We start from the raw sequence: 17,850 nt of genomic DNA on the forward strand, positions 1-17,850 counted from the left end.
CAGATACCAGACATAACTAATTGACAGTAATAGCAAAAAAAATTGACAACCAAAGAAGAATTTATTTGAAAAAACACTCCCCAAAAACATATCCTCTTTCACCAATTTATTGAAAAGAAAAAAATTGGGTCCGCAGTATCCATTTTTGACGTCCCACGTCGCCTCTGGACCTTCTAGAATATGGGGGGCACGCTCAGGGAATGTGTCCCCCATTTTCTAGTAGTGCAGACCATTTGAGGAGAGCGGGTGCAAAGAATCTGCACCCACTCTCCCCGGGTCACAGCTGCACAGTGCCGAGCAGCAGCCAGCGCAGCTCACACTGAACACAGGAAGCTGTCAGCTGCTCGGCACATGTGACCGGCGCGCACTGTGAAGGAGGAGGGGGCCGCGGGGGATCAGCGCTGTGACAGGTACGGGGATTACCGGAGGACACCGGGGGGAATAGGGGGTGACCTGGCAGGGCCTGGGGAGCAGTTTTCTGTTGCATGTGTTATTGCACATGCGACAGAAACAGAGGAGTAGGGCGGCCGGTGCGCTGCTGTGCGCGCGGCCATGTTGGATTTTGTTGGGTCGGGGCGGGCACTTTGGCGACACCGGGGGCTTTCCTGAACTTTGCCAGGAAGTGAGGTCAACAGGAAACCTCTTGACCTCACTTCCAGGTAAAATGCCTGCGTTCTATATGCCGACAGCCCGCGGACCGCAACAAAAATGCAGCGAACTGCGGTGTAGCTGCGTTCTGACCCGCATCATTGATTTCAATGGGGGAGAGAACGCAGCCACAACTTACAAAAGAAGTGACATGCTGCTTTTCTTTCCGCACCGATTTTTGGCATCCAAAACGCTGCGTTTAGAAACGCAGCGTGTGCACTGATTTTTCGGCTTTCTCATACACTTTGCTGGGAAAGCTGAACTCATGCAATTTGCCACTGAAACGCTGCGGTTCTTAATGCAGCGTTTCCGTGGTAAAAAACGCAACGTGTGCACACAGCCTTACAATTGATACACGTTTCACAAAGACAAATAAAACCTAAACATTAAACCCATCTATACCAATATATATATTTTGAAAGTAGATGCCTAGTACTTTATAGTATTGGGCGCCCTTATACAATTCCCCATTTGCTTATACACGTGACATGTCTGTGTCCACATATTCACCAGAACCAAATAAAACAAAAGTCCCCATGATCCAAATGAAGGGGTGAACAATTGGCAAGTCTGGCTACAGTGTCTAGATCCATAACTGCTCATGTTTTCACTTTTTTTTCAAGACTTTTAGAAATGTTTCCAAGAAGTTTTACATTTCTTGGAAACATTTGGAAAAGTCTTAAAATCATATGTTTAAAATGTATGAATAAAGCCAAGTTCACACAGGGCATCTTTGGGTACGTTTTTGGTGCGGTTTTGAGGTCACAAAGATGCACCAAAATGCATGCATTTCCTTCTCCCAGCAAAGTCTGAGATTTCTATTTTGCTTTCCACACTGGGCATCTTTTGTTGGCTGCATCTTTGCTGCGTTTTTCAAGATGCGGCGTGTCAATTCTTTTTGCATTTTTACCGCGTTTTTGAGCTCTTCCAGTCAATAGATTTCACTTACAAAACGCCCTGGACAAAACGCATCAAACGCATGTGTTTTTGTCGCAGGTGCGTTTTAAGAAAATGAGATGCACTCTCAACGCACATAACAAAAGATGCCCTGTATGAACATAACCTAAAAGTAAGCCCCCAAAGCTAAAACACCTGTAAAACTTCTCTAAATTCAGGTCCTATTTATCATTCACCATGCGCTAGTTTATGCCGTAAGAATGTAAAATTCTAGCACACACCATATTTGCCCAATAAATTGAGACTTTGCAGAAGGAAATCTAGGAAAGTTAATGATTTATGCCAGACATTTGCATATGTTATAGCGCATACACAGCTGTCCCAAAAAGGAATATACAATTTTTGGCTATTTGTTACCTCCTGATTGTTTGGTGGTGTGATAACATGAAGAAAAATCCCTCTAATTTCCATAATGACGTCACCACAGGCTGTATAGGTGGTGACTTGACAGTAATAGGCTGTTATGGGCAGCACGGTGGCTCAGTGGTTAGCACTGCAGTCTTGCAGCGCTGGGGTCCTGGGTTCAAATCCCACCAAGGACAATATCTGCATGGAGTCTGTATGTTCTCCCTGTGTTTACATGGGTTCCTCCGGGTACTCCGGTTTCCTCCCACATGCCTACTGATAGGGAATTTAGAATGTGAGCTTCAAAGTGGACAGAGATGATAATGACTGTAAAGTGCTGTGGAATTAATGGCGCTATGTGAACAAATGTTACTATTATCTTTCTTCTTCCTAATATCACTTGGCGCTTCCTCACTCGTACCTTTTCTTACACTCTTACACACACACACACACACACACACACACACACACACACACACACACATATATATATACACATACACACCACACACACACCACACACACACATACATATACATATACACATACACACCCACACCCCACACACACACACACACACACACACACACACATATATACACATACACACCACACACACACACATACATATACACATACACACCCACACCCCACACACACACACACACATATATACACATACACACCACACACACACCACACACACACATACATATGCATATACACATACACACACACACACACACACACACACACACACACACACACACACACATACACACACACACACGCCACACACACACACACACACACACACACACACACACATACATACATATACACATACACACATACACACCACACACACACATACACACACACATATACACACACACACACACACACGCCACACACACACACACACACACATATACACATACACGCCACACACACACCACACACACACATACATATACACATACACACCACACACACACACATACACACACACCACACAACACACACAGACACACACACACACATATACACACACACACGCCACACACACACACACCACACACACACACGCCACACAACACACACAGACACACACACACACACACACATATACACACACACCACACACACACACACACCACACACACACACGCCACACAACACACACAGACACACACACACACACACACATATACACACACACACCACACACACACACACATACACACACACACCACACACACACACGCCACGCAACACACACAGACACACACACACACACACATATACACACACACCACACACACACACGCCACACACAGACACACACGCCACACACACATACACACGCCACACACACACACACACTAATAAAAAGTAAAACGTCATAAATTCGATTTATGGATTTTAATATGTTGCCTAAAATCTAAGAGCTAGTCCTAATGTTCTAGCAGTGACACACCTTTTAGAGCCATGAACTATTTCTTGACAGTAAAGGCCCTGTCACACACAGAGATAAATCTTTGGCAGATCTGTGGTTGCAGTGAAATCATGGACATATGGTCCATTTGTACACAGCCACAAACCTGGCACTGATTGTCCACAATTTCACTGCAACCACAGATCTGCCACAGATTTATCTGTGTGTGTGACAGGGCCTTAAAGCTATGTGCCCACAGGAGATTAAACCTGCGGATTTTTCTGCGGAAAATCTGCGGATTTTCCAGATAAATCCGCAGGTTTCAGCATGTACAGACACTCCCCATGTTATCCTATGGGACATGGGGAGTGCTGTGTCCATACTGCAGATACGTGCGGCTGCGGAACATGCTGCGGCTGTAACGCATCCGCATGTAATTACATGTCAATTATTTCTGCGGAATTACCTGCGGAAATCTTGTCCCTCCACTATGGAGATAGAGGCCGGGACTTCTGCAGGTAAGTCGCATGAATGTCCACAGGTTTACCGCGCTATTTTGCTGTACTACCGCAGCAATGGATAGCTGCAGATTCCGGCGAGCAGCTGCGGGAAACCTGCGGCCGTACCTGCGGATATATCCACAGGTACAAACTCCCGTGGGCACATAGCCTAAGGGCTCATTCATACGATCGTAAACATTGGTCTGATCTTGGATCGTAGTGCATGATTAATTACCAATTTCTGTCTTATAAAGTAGATATTGGCTCACAACAATAGTCTTCACTACTTTTTCATAAAATTAAATATTATTAGGTCAGAACACATACATACATAAACACTTAATTAAAAAGTGAGGAGGGAACGGAGAGATATTATCCCTGTCCTACTTCCTTCCTACACTACGGGGGTCGGCGTCCTATGTCAATGACGCCCCCGTTCCACGCCGACTTAGTCCCTGTATCAATCCCTCCCTATAACAGGTATAGTGCACTCCCTCTCATAGAAGGAAGACCCCAAGGCAGTATCACCACGGTGAGGAGACAGTGCCCAGTCCAGGGTACCCAGTTATTTTATTAATATTTCAAATTCTAAGAGATTGGCAGTCGTCTACTATTGTGAAATCAGTCCGTGTGCTCAAAGATAAATAGAATATTTGTGAAACATGATTTAGAGTACACACTACTATTCGGAAGAAGCCCAAATGATAATGTCAGTGTGGTCAGTAGTTAGAACATAATTTTGACACACTGTTCCGGATACAGATTTCACTATTCAGGAACGTCCTCCGGATACAGATTTCACTATTCAGGAACGTCCTCCGGATACAGATTTCACTATTCAGGAACGTCCTCCGGATACAGAATTCACTGTTCAGGAACGTCCTCCGGATACAGAATTCACTATTCAGGAACGTCCTCCGGATACAGAATTCACTATTCAGGAATGACCAACGCGTTTCGCCCTTCATCAGCATCTTAATAGTGCAGGGCTCATCAGGGGCTTATAAATAATGTATGTGTTCTGACCTAATAAAATTTAATTTTATGAAAAAGTAGTGAAGACTATTGTTGTGATCGTAGTGCATGATCCAAGATTGCTTACCCCGACCTGATCGTGACAGCTTAATTTATTTGTATATAAATGTCACGCTTTGGTTGGGAGACACGCGGAGAGTTCATGCATTGCAATCTGAGCTCGACTGATGAGAACGGACGTATGAAGAAGCCCAAATAGACCAAACCCAATCCAAAAGACCTATTAAGACGACTGTCTCTCCTAACTACCCAAAACACACCGAATGCTCGGCCAAGCTATCCTCTATTTTTATTGTCGAGAGGAGAGTAAGGGTGCATTTAAAACGGCCAATCAGCTATTCCCGGTCCTGGCTCAAGGTGATCAGTTGCAGAGCTCCATCATCTGCATAGTGGCCATGGCTGGGTACTGCACATCTTCCCCATCCAATAATGGACAACATCTTTAAAGGGAATCTGCCACCAGGTTTTTGTTACCTAATTGAACAGCAATATAACGACATAAGACATCCTGATTCCAGCAATGTGCCACCTACTGGGCTGCTTTGTGTAGTTTTGATAAAATCAATGATTAATCATCATTAGATTATCATTAGAGAACTACTTTGCGTGCTGCAGGTAGTCCAGCATATTCATGAGCTCTGTATAATGGTTAGATGTGCAGCAGAAAAAACACTGATTTTATCAAAATAACAGCAAACAGCTCAATAAGTGACAAATTGCTGGAATCAGGGTCTCTTTCTCTACATTATGCGTGTCTCACATGGGGGAGCAAAAACCTGGTGACAGATTCCCTTTAAGTGACTGCCAATCAGCTAAATATTCACCGATCAGCAATATTTTAATAGACAGGTCAACTGCGCTTCTGTCAGTACAGAACAATTGTTGTTTAAATTGTCCTGTACTGCTTAGAACATCATGTTTTCGGTAGCACATACCCTGCTTACAAAATAATTTCACCCCAAGAAGCACTGTGTGGCTCATTGTTTGATTGGCAGACTAGTAAAGGCAATGAGCATTACTGTGAAAAGGCTTTTCGATGATTATCGGCCAGTGTGAATGCTCCCCGAGTCATTGCCGGACTGCTGTGATCACAGATTATGTCCCAGGATATCAAAAGGTTTGGACTTTTGTATTTAATCCTTCTCTCCCGCATCTGCATTAGATGGTCGGCTGCTTCCATGAAAAAATATCCAATGTGCATACAGAACAGGGACCCTCATACTCGAGATTTTCTCACCAGTGCAGTGAGCGCTCCTGGGCCGGCGCGGGCACACTGCGGGTGAAGTTGGCGCAGGATTTCGGTTCACTTGTGAATGGAGTGTTTTACTGTATTCCTGGGAGCATTAATCTTTATAGATTACTTCACGTATGATATAATAAAATACATATATATAACTGTAATGGGCTAGGCCTGCGTTCTCTGCTGTGTGGTGCCATAATTGTCAGCCTTTCATTCTGTTCAGCCTTATTTCTGTAGACGCCATCTGTAAAGCATTACATCTGCTCTAGCACAGTGGTTATTTCATTACATTGGGAAGCTGGAGAGAATTAGCCCTGATTCCTGGGCCAATCACCTACTCCAGGAGCCAGGAAAAAAAAAAAGCTGTTTTCATGTGTATGTGCGGAGAGTACCCCTAGATCGCTGTAGTTCCCAGGCTTGGGAGAGGATTTATGTGACTGTGCAGACCATCGGTGAGAGTATGGATGTGGCGTGTGAGGAGGCACAGCGGGGCGCAGGGTCCGTGTGCGTCAGTGACATCCTTAAAGGCAGCGATCTGTAATTTATTGCTCTCTAGTGTCCTGGGAGTTTTTTCACAGCACCCGGTCAGCCAGTGATTCCCGGACTATAATGGAGTATGACTGCTTACCACACAGGGGAATTCGGCAATCCAGGTGCCATGTTAAGTTTATGTAGTTCCTGAAGCAAGACCTGCGCTTGTAGAGTTCTCTTCTGCAACATCTGACATGTAATTTCAGGGACATCTGTGATAAGCGGCACATCGCACACTTGGACAAAGTGGAGACAATTGGCGAATGCTTTCCACACTGTTGTCCCATGTGAAGAATTGCGTTCCGCTGATCATTATGCGTACAATCTGCACACTGACCGCAAAATGTTTGTCTGACTGTAGCCGTTTTTCCTTTATGATTTGGCCACCCTCATGTACATGGTTGGCTCAGCCGAGTGTGCGCATGCTCTTGGTAGTATCAGGAGAGTGATCCGTGGTCACACATCTATGGCAGGGGCTCGTCTCCCCAAAATAAAATAGTCAGGTGTGTGTATGGCGTAAGGCAGTCTGCCGGTGTTGGATTTGGGCTAATTTCCATGTTAATGTTTAATCTTTCAGGGTATTGTGGGAAATCTAGCAAGCGGAAAGTCGGCGTTGGTTCACCGGTATCTCACGGGTACTTATGTGCAGGAGGAGTCCCCAGAAGGTAAGTGGAAACAATGTCCCCTGTTAGATTTCCTTAACACAAATCTTTTGTTTCTTTTTTTACTTTCCCACTTTTTTTGCTTGTCAAAACCCCATGAATTTCAAGTGGTTTTTTTTCTCATGTTTTTAAAGCATTTTTTGGCATTTTTTTCAGTTCATTACATCTGTAACATGCTTTTTTTTTTTTCTGGCGTTTTTTCAAGTCCTATAGAGATGCTTGTGGGAAAATTACCAGTAGGAACATCAGAACCATGGAGTGCTACAATTTTTTTTCTTTTTAACACGAAGTCCCAGAGAGGGGTCATTAAACATTTCTACCTTTTGGAACCCAGAGACGGGTCAAATGACCTGAAGGATTTTAGCTAACATCCTTTAATCACCGTCTTTTGTTCTGTAATTAAGGCCATTACTGTCGCACCACAGGAGGTTGTTGTTTTCCATTGAGTTTAGCCATTTAGTTTCTAGTTAGTTCTATTCAGTTTGGACTAAGGGTCATTTCACCCTCTTTCGGGACTTCAGGGGGAGCTCGAAATTTCTGGAACTTCTAGTGTTAATACCACAGATCTTCAAGAAAAAGAAAACAGCAGGAAAATGCTGTGTGTGAAGCCGGCCTTAATATGGCTGAATTTTTAATATATTTTTATTACTAGCCACATCAATATTATGTTGACAAGAAAGGCTTCATTTAAATAGCCTGTGTTGGCAATAGTGCCTGTGAGCGTCGCTATTGCGTTCCACTCACCCCCTTCGCGTGACTCCACCGGGTTCTGTGACTTCTGATGTCCGGTGATATCACGTCAAGTTCCTCTTGACCCGACAGCACCGCGGCCAGCCCCAGTCTTCCTGATTGACTGGGCTGTGGGCGGAGTTTCACCGTTCATCACAGCCCAGCATCACAGCCCAGTGTTTCTCCTACTTGCAGATATCTGCAGTGAAGCAGAGCAGGGAGATGCTGGCCTGTGATGAGCAGTGAAACGCCGCCCACAGCCAATCACTCAGGAAGACAGCGGCCTGCCTCAGTTGACGTGACATCACCGGACATCAGAGGTCACGGAGAACTGGAGTCACACGAAGGGGGTGAGCCGGACCACAATAACGACGCTCACAGGCACTATTAGCAACACAAGGTATTTGAGAGAAACCTTGTTTCTCAAGATGTCGATGTGGGCAGAAACCACCCCTTTAAATTAATGCTGTAGAATAGAGACCTCCATTTCACTAGAGGTCGGCATTACCCCCCAGCCGACACCGCCTCAGCATATACCCTTTAACATAACATTATGTATATACTGTATTTTTCGTTTTATAAGACACACCCCAAATTTAGAGAAAAAAAGGTCTTACCGGGGGGCAGCATCTGTGGTGGAGTGGGGGTCACAGGAGGCAACGGCGGTGCTGGATTACGGCGATGCTGCGACAGTGCAGAGGGAGGCCCAGGTGTTCACTAGGGGCTGCGGTGCTGTCCTGGGGCAGGCGGCACTGCTCTTTACCAAGGCAGCAGGTGCTGCTCTATGCTGCTGCTCACTGTGAGTGGCGAGTCACGGGACATTGTGAAGATGTCGGCGGTACAGGCTTCAAATAAATGGCGGTTGGAGTCAACGCGAGCACAGATGAGAGCTTGACACAGCCGCCGCACGACAGACCTTGCTGCCCGCCGCACGACAGACCTTGCTGCCCGCCGCACGACAGACCTTGCTGCCCGCCGCACGACAGACCTTGCTGCCCGCCGCACGACAGACCTTGCTGCCCGCCGCACGACAGACCTTGCTGCCCGCCGCACGACAGACCTTGCTGCCCGCCGCACGACAGACCTTGCTGCCCGCCGCACGACAGACCTTGCTGCCCGCCGCACGACAGACCTTGCTGCCCGCCGCACGACAGACCTTGCTGCCCGCCGCACGACAGACCTTGCTGCCCGCCGCACGACAGACCTTGCTGCCCGCCGCACGACAGACCTTGCTGCCCGCCGCACGACAGACCTTGCTGCCCGCCGCACGACAGACCTTGCTGCCCGCCGCACGACAGACCTTGCTGCCCGCCGCACGACAGACCTTGCTGCCCGCCGCACGACAGACCTTGCTGCCCGCCGCACGACAGACCTTGCTGCCCGCCGCACGACAGACCTTGCTGCCCGCCGCACGACAGACCTTGCTGCCCGCCGCACGACAGACCTTGCTGCCCGCCGCACGACAGACCTTGCTGCCCGCCGCACGACAGACCTTGCTGCCCGCCGCACGACAGACCTTGCTGCCCGCCGCACGACAGACCTTGCTGCCCGCCGCACGACAGACCTTGCTGCCCGCCGCACGACAGACCTTGCTGCCCGCCGCACGACAGACCTTGCTGCCCGCCGCACGACAGACCTTGCTGCCCGCCGCACGACAGACCTTGCTGCCCGCCGCACGACAGACCTTGCTGCCCGCCGCACGACAGACCTTGCTGCCCGCCGCACGACAGACCTTGCTGCCCGCCGCACGACAGACCTTGCTGCCCGCCGCACGACAGACCTTGCTGCCCGCCGCACGACAGACCTTGCTGCCCGCCGCACGACAGACCTTGCTGCCCGCCGCACAATAGAGCCACTGCCCTCCGCACAGACGTCACTGCCCAACGTACAACAGAGCCGCTGCCCACCGCACAACAGCACACAATATTCCCCCGGCCTCCTGTGACCCCTCTCCACCACCCCCCAGTAGGCTACATTCCAATTAAGACGCACCCCTCATTTTCCTCCCAAATTTTTGGGAGCAAAAGTGCGTCTTATAATCTGAAAAATATGGTACGTGGCTATGGCAGCAGTAGTCGTTATAATTACTTTTCTATCCAGACCTAGCACAATGGTAACATTCATCCGATAGATGGATGTAACAATATAACACCTGGTATACCCTTCCGTGGATGTTTACAATATATAACTATGTGGGGATAGCATTGGCAGCACTAATCATTGCAGCTCCGCCATGTCCTCAAGTTTGACAAGATTGAGGACATCCAAGATTTAGTAAGTCCAAGCATCCTTGGGATAAAACGGTGCTGGTTGTGGTGTCTACACATCTAGTATCCAGCACGTTCAGAGCTGACACCTGCGGTGAACGTAATGCCGTGCTGATCAGACTGCTTTCTTCGTTATACTTGCTCCCTTTTGTGTGAGGGATACAGACACTTTTGGCCTCTCTGTCTTGTATATTATGTGCATCCGTGGCTAGTCTTTGACTGTCTAAGCTCCTTCTTTCCCTCACTGCTTGTCCCGTTGGTTCTTTACAGATATGGATGCAGGTAAATATTCGTTCCCTACGTGCTGAGGATTCAGAAAGGCGGCTGAGATATCTGACGTAGAGTTGGCTCCTCCTTCTGTGTTTCTTCACCTCTCTCCGTTTCCTCCATCTCCTAGTTTGGGTTACCTCCATCCCACTCCCTACTTGGTGTCGCCTGATTAGATTTTTGTGTCATGTAGTTGCAACATTTGTCTGATGTTACATAGTGTCTTTGGGAATTGCTCCAAACGCCCTGTATCTCGCCAATGAAACACTCCAAACGCCCTGCATCTGGACACATCGTAGTGAATGTGACACTTGGTAATTATTGTGTTTGTAGATCTTACGACTCATCTGTCATGAACGTTACCATCAGCAGCTAATGACACAGAGAGGATCCCGGATTTCTGAGTGTTTGATGGTTTGTGAGCTGTATAAACATTAGACATTTCATTTTACCGATACATTACTTGTAAGAGGACCCTTTACCGTACAGAGAGGATGGTGCTCCAACCTTAGTAACCATTGATTTACCAGTCTGATTCACTTTGTTACATTGTAGAGAGAGGCTTTTATTGTCTTCCATCTACGTTAGTATCTATTTTGTTTTATTTCTCCATCCGCTTATTTTCAACTTTTTCTGCTCTTAGAGGGGTTGTCCGCTACTAGATTTAGTGCAAATCGATTTGCATTTCCCATTTGGCCACTGGCTGGGAGCGAGAGAACCGTCTCCTATCTGAATCCACAGCTCTTCTTTTGATTAGTTGGCCTGGCACAACGTTGCGTGTATATCATGTCTCAACAATGATGTTGTTCCAGGCCAGCTAATCAAAAGAAGAGCTGCAAATTTAGGTAAGTAGCAATTTTCCCGCTCCTGTTCAGCGGCCACACACCACTGACGTGGCTGATGGACTAGGACGTGAAAATTAATTCTGAACATTACCATGACCACTACTTTTGGAAACTTTATAAAAGCTACAGAGCATTTAAAAACACAAAACAAAAACGAGAACTAATACCACCAGAATCCCCGTCTTCTTCAGCATTGTTTCCCCATGGTCTCTGCCAGGAATGGAAGGGATGGGTCCAGTTGGATAAAACACACCAGGTGGGCTGCACTGCTGGGTAAGTGATTTTTCAACAATGATCGGAATAAGTATTTTTATTCATAACGCGTTTCAATGCCGTACTGGTGCCCTTATCAAGTGAAATTTTTTTTTTTTTTATTTTTCACATTTGTTTTTTTTTTTTCTTCACACATTTTTAATAAAAAGAAAAAACCTTGTGTTATTATCCAACTGGATCTAAGATTTCCTGGAGGATTCATCCGCCCGCCACAGGGCATCAGCAGCTGTTTTTCTTCCGGCTTACATAGGAGTTTCCTGTCACAGCTCCACCAGGTGAGTGGTAACCGAACACTTAAGTTCTCTAACTTAACTCTAGGCTAAGTTCACACATCAGTTTTTTTCTGTCTGGATGAATCCGGCTCAAAAACCTATGCAACGGATGCGTTGCATAAGTTTTTCAATGTGGCCCGTCCGTTTTTTGCCGGATCCGGTTTGATACTGAGCATGCGCAGTTAAAAAAAAAAACAAAAAAAAAAAACACATCCGGCGTCCATAGGCTTGCATTGTAAATAGTGCCGCATTGCGCCGGATCCGGCACGATGCAGCTTTTTCGCCGCAGAAAAAAACGCAGCATGCAACGTTTTATCCGACCGCCGCAACGGCTAAATATGCCGCATACGGCAAAAAACGGACGCAACGCAAGGCCATGCAGCACAATCCGGTGCTAATGCAAGTCTATGGGGGAAAAACAGGATGCGGCGACAGCTGTTGCCGCATCCGGTTTTTCAAAAAAGCGCCGGATTGTGCCGCTCAGCAAAAACCTGATGTGTGAACATACCCTTACCCACTCTGCCTCCTATTATGCACTCTGCTCCCCACATCGAGATTTCTTCAGGAATGGAAGTGATGACCTCTGAAGCACCAGTAACTTGACCCTGCAGCTAATCAGTGGCCTCAGCAGTCAGATGGCTGTTGGTCAGGACGTTACTCTCCACCAGGACCAGAAGTGTTAGTGCTGGAGTGCAGGGATCTTCCATTGGTTAGTATTAGTTCTTTCCTTCTTCTAAAATGCTGCCTACCTTCTATAAAGTTTCCAAACGTAGTAGACAACCCCTTTTAGGTGTCCAGACACAGGAGACTCCTGTCAGCCAGATTATTTTTTGAGTGAGACAAGATGGTCCAGATCAAATGAACAACTTGATGACGATTAAGGGTGGATGTACACCAAAAACGCGTTGGTGCATACGCTGCTGTAGTGTTTTCCGTATAAACACTTGATGCCCCTTGTATAAGAAATTCTCAAGCAATAAAGAAGTTGTTCATTTGAGCTGGAGCATCTTGTCTCGCATATCATTACCAGGCCATGGCGGAGCCTATGTCCGAGCTCTGAACAAAAGATGGACAACAGTAATGGTGAGCTGGATGTTACTATACATCTATATCCCCCACACATGAACCATTGATGTGGCCCAGCATTCATGTCTCTGCCTGACAGCTCTGACCGCAACTTCTCTCCCCTGAGAGCATAAGGTTAGATTATAAGTGCCCGATCTTTCTCCCCCCCCCCCCCCCCCCCGAGAACTCGTAAACCTCACATGATCAGGTGAACTCGGATTACTCTAATCTCCTGTGTTTGAGGTCTACACTTTTTTTTTTTTTTTTTTTTAACCCTCAACTGGTGAGGTGGGGTTTGCAACACCCCATGGTATAAATCATCAATGTATCACATTTTCAGATACTTTTGGGTGTCAAAAATTTGGTATACTCATGTATAATCAGTCGCCAATAAGAAGACGATTAAAACAAACGTGATCTTTGCATTTTCTGTAAAATTAGAGATTTCTTAACACTGGGGTATAGGAAGCCCCACATCACCAGTTGCGTGACAAAAATCCCACCTCATCAGTTGAGGGGTAAATCTATTTTGTGCCTCTTTTATGGGATGGACCCCGACAGAAGGGGTCCCTGGGCAGGAACAATATATGGGCCCTTTTCAGCCCAATAGCTCAGGATAATGCTCAATTTTGCCTGCTCTGGAGGTGTAAGTGGCCCTCCTGTGTCTTGGGTCCCTGCGCAGTTTCACAGGTTGCGCCAATGGTATGTCCATCACTGCCTCCATATTAGCGCTCTGCTAGTGCCCCCTAGCCTCCCTTATTACAGCTCCTATTTTAGCTCTGCCCATGATATAAACATGCCACCATATCCCTTTATACAGTCATCTCACATTTCCTATCTTAGCACTAGTTAATTTCATTAAAATTTAGAAATGTCATAAACTACTTTAAACAACATATATGTAGCAAAAAAAGGCTTGGAGCTCTACATACCCGAGGTACATGGGATGGCTCATCCCTGATAATCGAGCTCAGCTGAAGGGACAGTGTGGGTATTTATTTTCTTTTCTCTTTTTTTGGGCCTCGCGGGTGATTAAATCTGGATACATATTTCCCATGGCTTTGAAGCACATTTTCTGTAGTTGATACTTTTAATGTTGCATTATATTTTTGGAAAAGACATCAAATACTGTATTTATTCTTGTTAGAGCTCTCGTAATCTGTTCTGGGGATTATCAAGAAACACAAAGGGATTTAAGAAGGGCGCTAAAAAAATACTGTTAATTGCTAGTTAGTATTCTGCTTAGCACAGCACCTATGTGTATACAGTATATACGCAATGCTTGGGGTGGAAGGATTGGGTTCAGAGGTCCCTATGTAACTAATTGACTCAAAGGAGTTTCGTCATGAGTAAACAAAGTTAATTTTAAACAAAAGATTTTGTAATAATAATAATTTCCACAATTGTATGTGTTTAAAAAAAAAAAGTTACAGTGCAGAGATAATTTTATATATGTGCCTCTGCTATGTACTGTGTAATGGACATCTGTGACCACACCGTGACATGGTCTGATCATACCACATTTCCTGGGCCGGGGTGGAAGTAAAAAATTACAAAGACATTACAGTACGAGATTGCAAATTATTTATTCTTTGAGGGGAAGGGAAATGTTTTACCCAACAGGAAGGGAAATGTTTTACCTCACAGAAAGATTCAGCTGTGATTCAGTCCTGTAATGGCTGTATACTATTTGTCCCCACCCCTGCCCAGGAGATGTAGTATGATCAGACCATGTCCCTGTACGGTCAGACACGGCCATTACACAGTACCTAACGGGGCACATATTTAAGATTATCTCAGCACAGGGCCGTTTTTTTTTTTTTTTTTTTAAACAATTTTTTTTATAATTGTGGAAATTAATTCCAAGATCTATTGATTAAAATGAACTTTGTGGGAAAACCCCTTTAAATCTGCTGGACTAGATTGATTTTACTGTATACCATATCACTGCCCCATTAGGAGAGAACACATTCACTATAGCGCAGATACAGGCGGTGTAGACACCAGTAACTTGACCCTGCAGCTAATCAGTGGCCTCAGCGGTCAGATGGCTGTTGATCAGGACGTTACTCTCCACCAGGACCAGAAGTGTTAGTGCTGGAGTGCAGGGATCTTCCATTGGTTAGTATTAGTTCTTTCATTCTTTTAAAAGGCTGCCTACCTTCTATAAAGTTTCCAAACGTAGTAGACAACCCCTTTTAGCTGCCCGCACACAGGAGACTCCTGTCAGCCAGTATCTCTTTTGAGTGAGACAAGATGGTCCAGATCAAATGAACAACTTGATTATGAGTAAATGTGGTGTCACACACAGCGACGACGACAACGACGTCGCTGCTAAGTCACCATTTTCTGTGACGTAGCAGCGACGTCCCGTCGCTGTGTGTGACATCCAGCAACGACCTGGCCCCTGCTGTGAGGTCGCCAGTCGTTGCTGAATGTCCTGCTTCATTTTTTGGATGTTGGTCTCCCGCTGTGAAGCACACATCGCTGTGTGTGACAGCGAGAGAGTGACTAACTGAAGCGAGCAGGGAGCAGGAGCCGGCGTCTGGCAGCTGCGGTAAGCTGTAACCACGGTAAACATTGGGTAACCAAGAAGCCCTTTCCTTGGTTACCCGATATTTACCTTAGTTACTAGAGTTTGCCGCTCTGACGCTGCCAGTGCCGGCTCCCTGCATACGTAGCTGGAGTACACATTGGGTAATTAACCCGATGTGTACTGTGGCTAGGAGTGCAGGGAACAGGGAGCCGGCACTGGCAGCGTGAGAGCGGCGGACTCTAGTAACTAAGGTAAATATTGGGTAACCAAGAGAAGTGCTTTCCTTGGTTACCCGATATTTACCTTAGTTACACTACCACGCGTCGCTGGGGGCTGGTCACTGGTGAGATCTGCCTGTTTGACAGCTCACCAGCGACCATGTAGCAACGCAGCAGCGATCCTGATAAGGTCAGATCGCTGGTCGTGATCACTGCTGCGTCGCTATGTGTGACACCACCTTAAGGGTGGATGGACACCAGAAACGCGTTGATGCATGCACTACCCCTTTAGTCAATAAGTTACACAGGGACCTCTTTACGCAATCCTGTCACCCCAAGCATTGTGGTCATATACTGTATACACATACTCTATAACTTTGTACTTGAGAAAACCACTTTAAGTCTATAGACGAGACCCTCCCGGCCCTGAAGTCCGTGTCCTCAGAGATGTGCTTACTGACCGCACTGTAACATTGTATGAGGAAAATAGAGCATGGAAGAGGTATTATCTCCGTCTTAAGCCCTGCAGGTCACAAGCATCACTTGTCTGAGAAAAGGGTCAGTTAATCGCAGAGAGATCTTACAGGGCGGCTGATGATCTCCATGTACGTGACCTGATTTTGTGTACAGACCTAAAGGCCTCCAGCGCAGGTCTCATTTGGCCGTTTTTGTACCTTTTTGGATTGTTGCTTTGCAGATGTTCCCGTGTAGATCCTCAGAGATCTTGCACGTCACAGTAGAGCTGCCGCTATGTCGGATGTGTCTTTGGTCACTTTAGGGTCCTTTCTGCTTAGATGTCACTATGAGAGAGACTTGGCTGGGTAATGATCATGGACGCGGTATTGATTTGTTCGCGCTCTCGGGAGATCATATATTTAGTTGTGCAGAGTGTAATGTGAAATAGGACACAGCTCCGAGCAGCCATGTGTAATCATATTATTCTGGGGAGGGAAATGACAGCCGGGAGGATCTGCACAGCTCATAGACCGGTGGATTGTATTTCTCCTAGTCTGAGAGGAGACGTCTATATCGGCCACATGAGGAATGGCCGTTCATTCATTTTATCATCAAATCTGATATCACTGATGTTTGTGAATGGGGAAGCGTTCCTGTGAATTGTCAGAAAACCTGGAGTCTCCTGATCTAAATGCTTCCATGATCTATAGTACTCTTTAGTGATCTCTAATTCTCTGACGTAGGGGCAGTATTTTCTTCTCACTTGTAATGACCCCCAATATGAATGATTGCGCTCAGCCTCGTCCAGTTGGCAGGTAGCGGGCACTCTGTAGTCGCACTCCTGTGTACCATCCTCCCTTACATCGATATTTTGTGCTTTGTCCTGTGGTGCCGTTATGATTTTACCTCTTCCATCTTGTGCTGTGCCATGTGTTGTATACGCCACGTGTACGGAGGGCAGTGCTGCAGACCCCCGGCCTCCATAAGTCTGGATGTAGATTCATGGGACCCTCGGCTTGTTTGCAGCTCTGCCTTACGTACTGGTATTTGGCGCTGTTACGTCACCGTGTCCATTGGCTACTAACACCGGGTCATTGCTTGTGAAGACTTTGTAGTGGAGTACAGAGGTCCTCAAATGACTACAGCGATGAGTTACATGGATTAACCTCAGAGTGGACGAGCAATGCAACCGAAATGGTGCGTTACCAATGCCGTCCCAGCAAATCATTGTAAAGATGGTGCCTAATGGCCCTTGTACCCACCGTTTCTTACAAGCAAAGTGCCAACATGTTCCTATTGTTTGTCTCATACACGTCCTTCTCTGGGGTCTTATGTCTTTCTTCTTATTAATGCTCTTATCTGTGACAGGTGGAAGGTTCAAGAAGGAGATCGTGGTGGACGGCCAGAGCTACCTCCTACTGATCCGGGATGAGGGAGGACCCCCAGAAGCACAAGTAAGAAGGCCATGCTTCATTTATCAATATTCTCGCACATTGTACATTCGTCTTTGTTCTACTGATTATTTGTTTTTGAGCCCTTTTCATGGTTGTTTTTCTCCCCTTCAGT

The 17,850-nt window shown here is 46.4% G+C and overlaps 1 protein-coding gene across 4 annotated transcripts in view; it reads left to right on the top strand.

Moving 5' to 3' along the window:
• AGAP1 (ArfGAP with GTPase domain, ankyrin repeat and PH domain 1) overlaps positions 1–17,850 on the top strand; it is a 578,830-nt gene that overhangs the window by 333,954 nt on the left and 227,026 nt on the right. For all 4 annotated transcript variants that reach the window (XM_075317477.1, XM_075317478.1, XM_075317475.1 and 1 more), the window contains 3 exons: positions 7,272–7,359; positions 17,653–17,738; position 17,850. The exon at position 17,850 is cut by the window's right edge and continues 141 nt beyond it. In XM_075317477.1, coding sequence (XP_075173592.1) covers positions 7,272–7,359; positions 17,653–17,738; position 17,850 — 175 coding nt within the window. The remainder of the gene's footprint in view (positions 1–7,271; positions 7,360–17,652; positions 17,739–17,849) is intronic.

Source organism: Anomaloglossus baeobatrachus, chromosome 7, assembly GCF_048569485.1.
Source record: "Anomaloglossus baeobatrachus isolate aAnoBae1 chromosome 7, aAnoBae1.hap1, whole genome shotgun sequence".
NCBI classification, from domain to species: Eukaryota; Metazoa; Chordata; class Amphibia; order Anura; family Aromobatidae; genus Anomaloglossus; species Anomaloglossus baeobatrachus.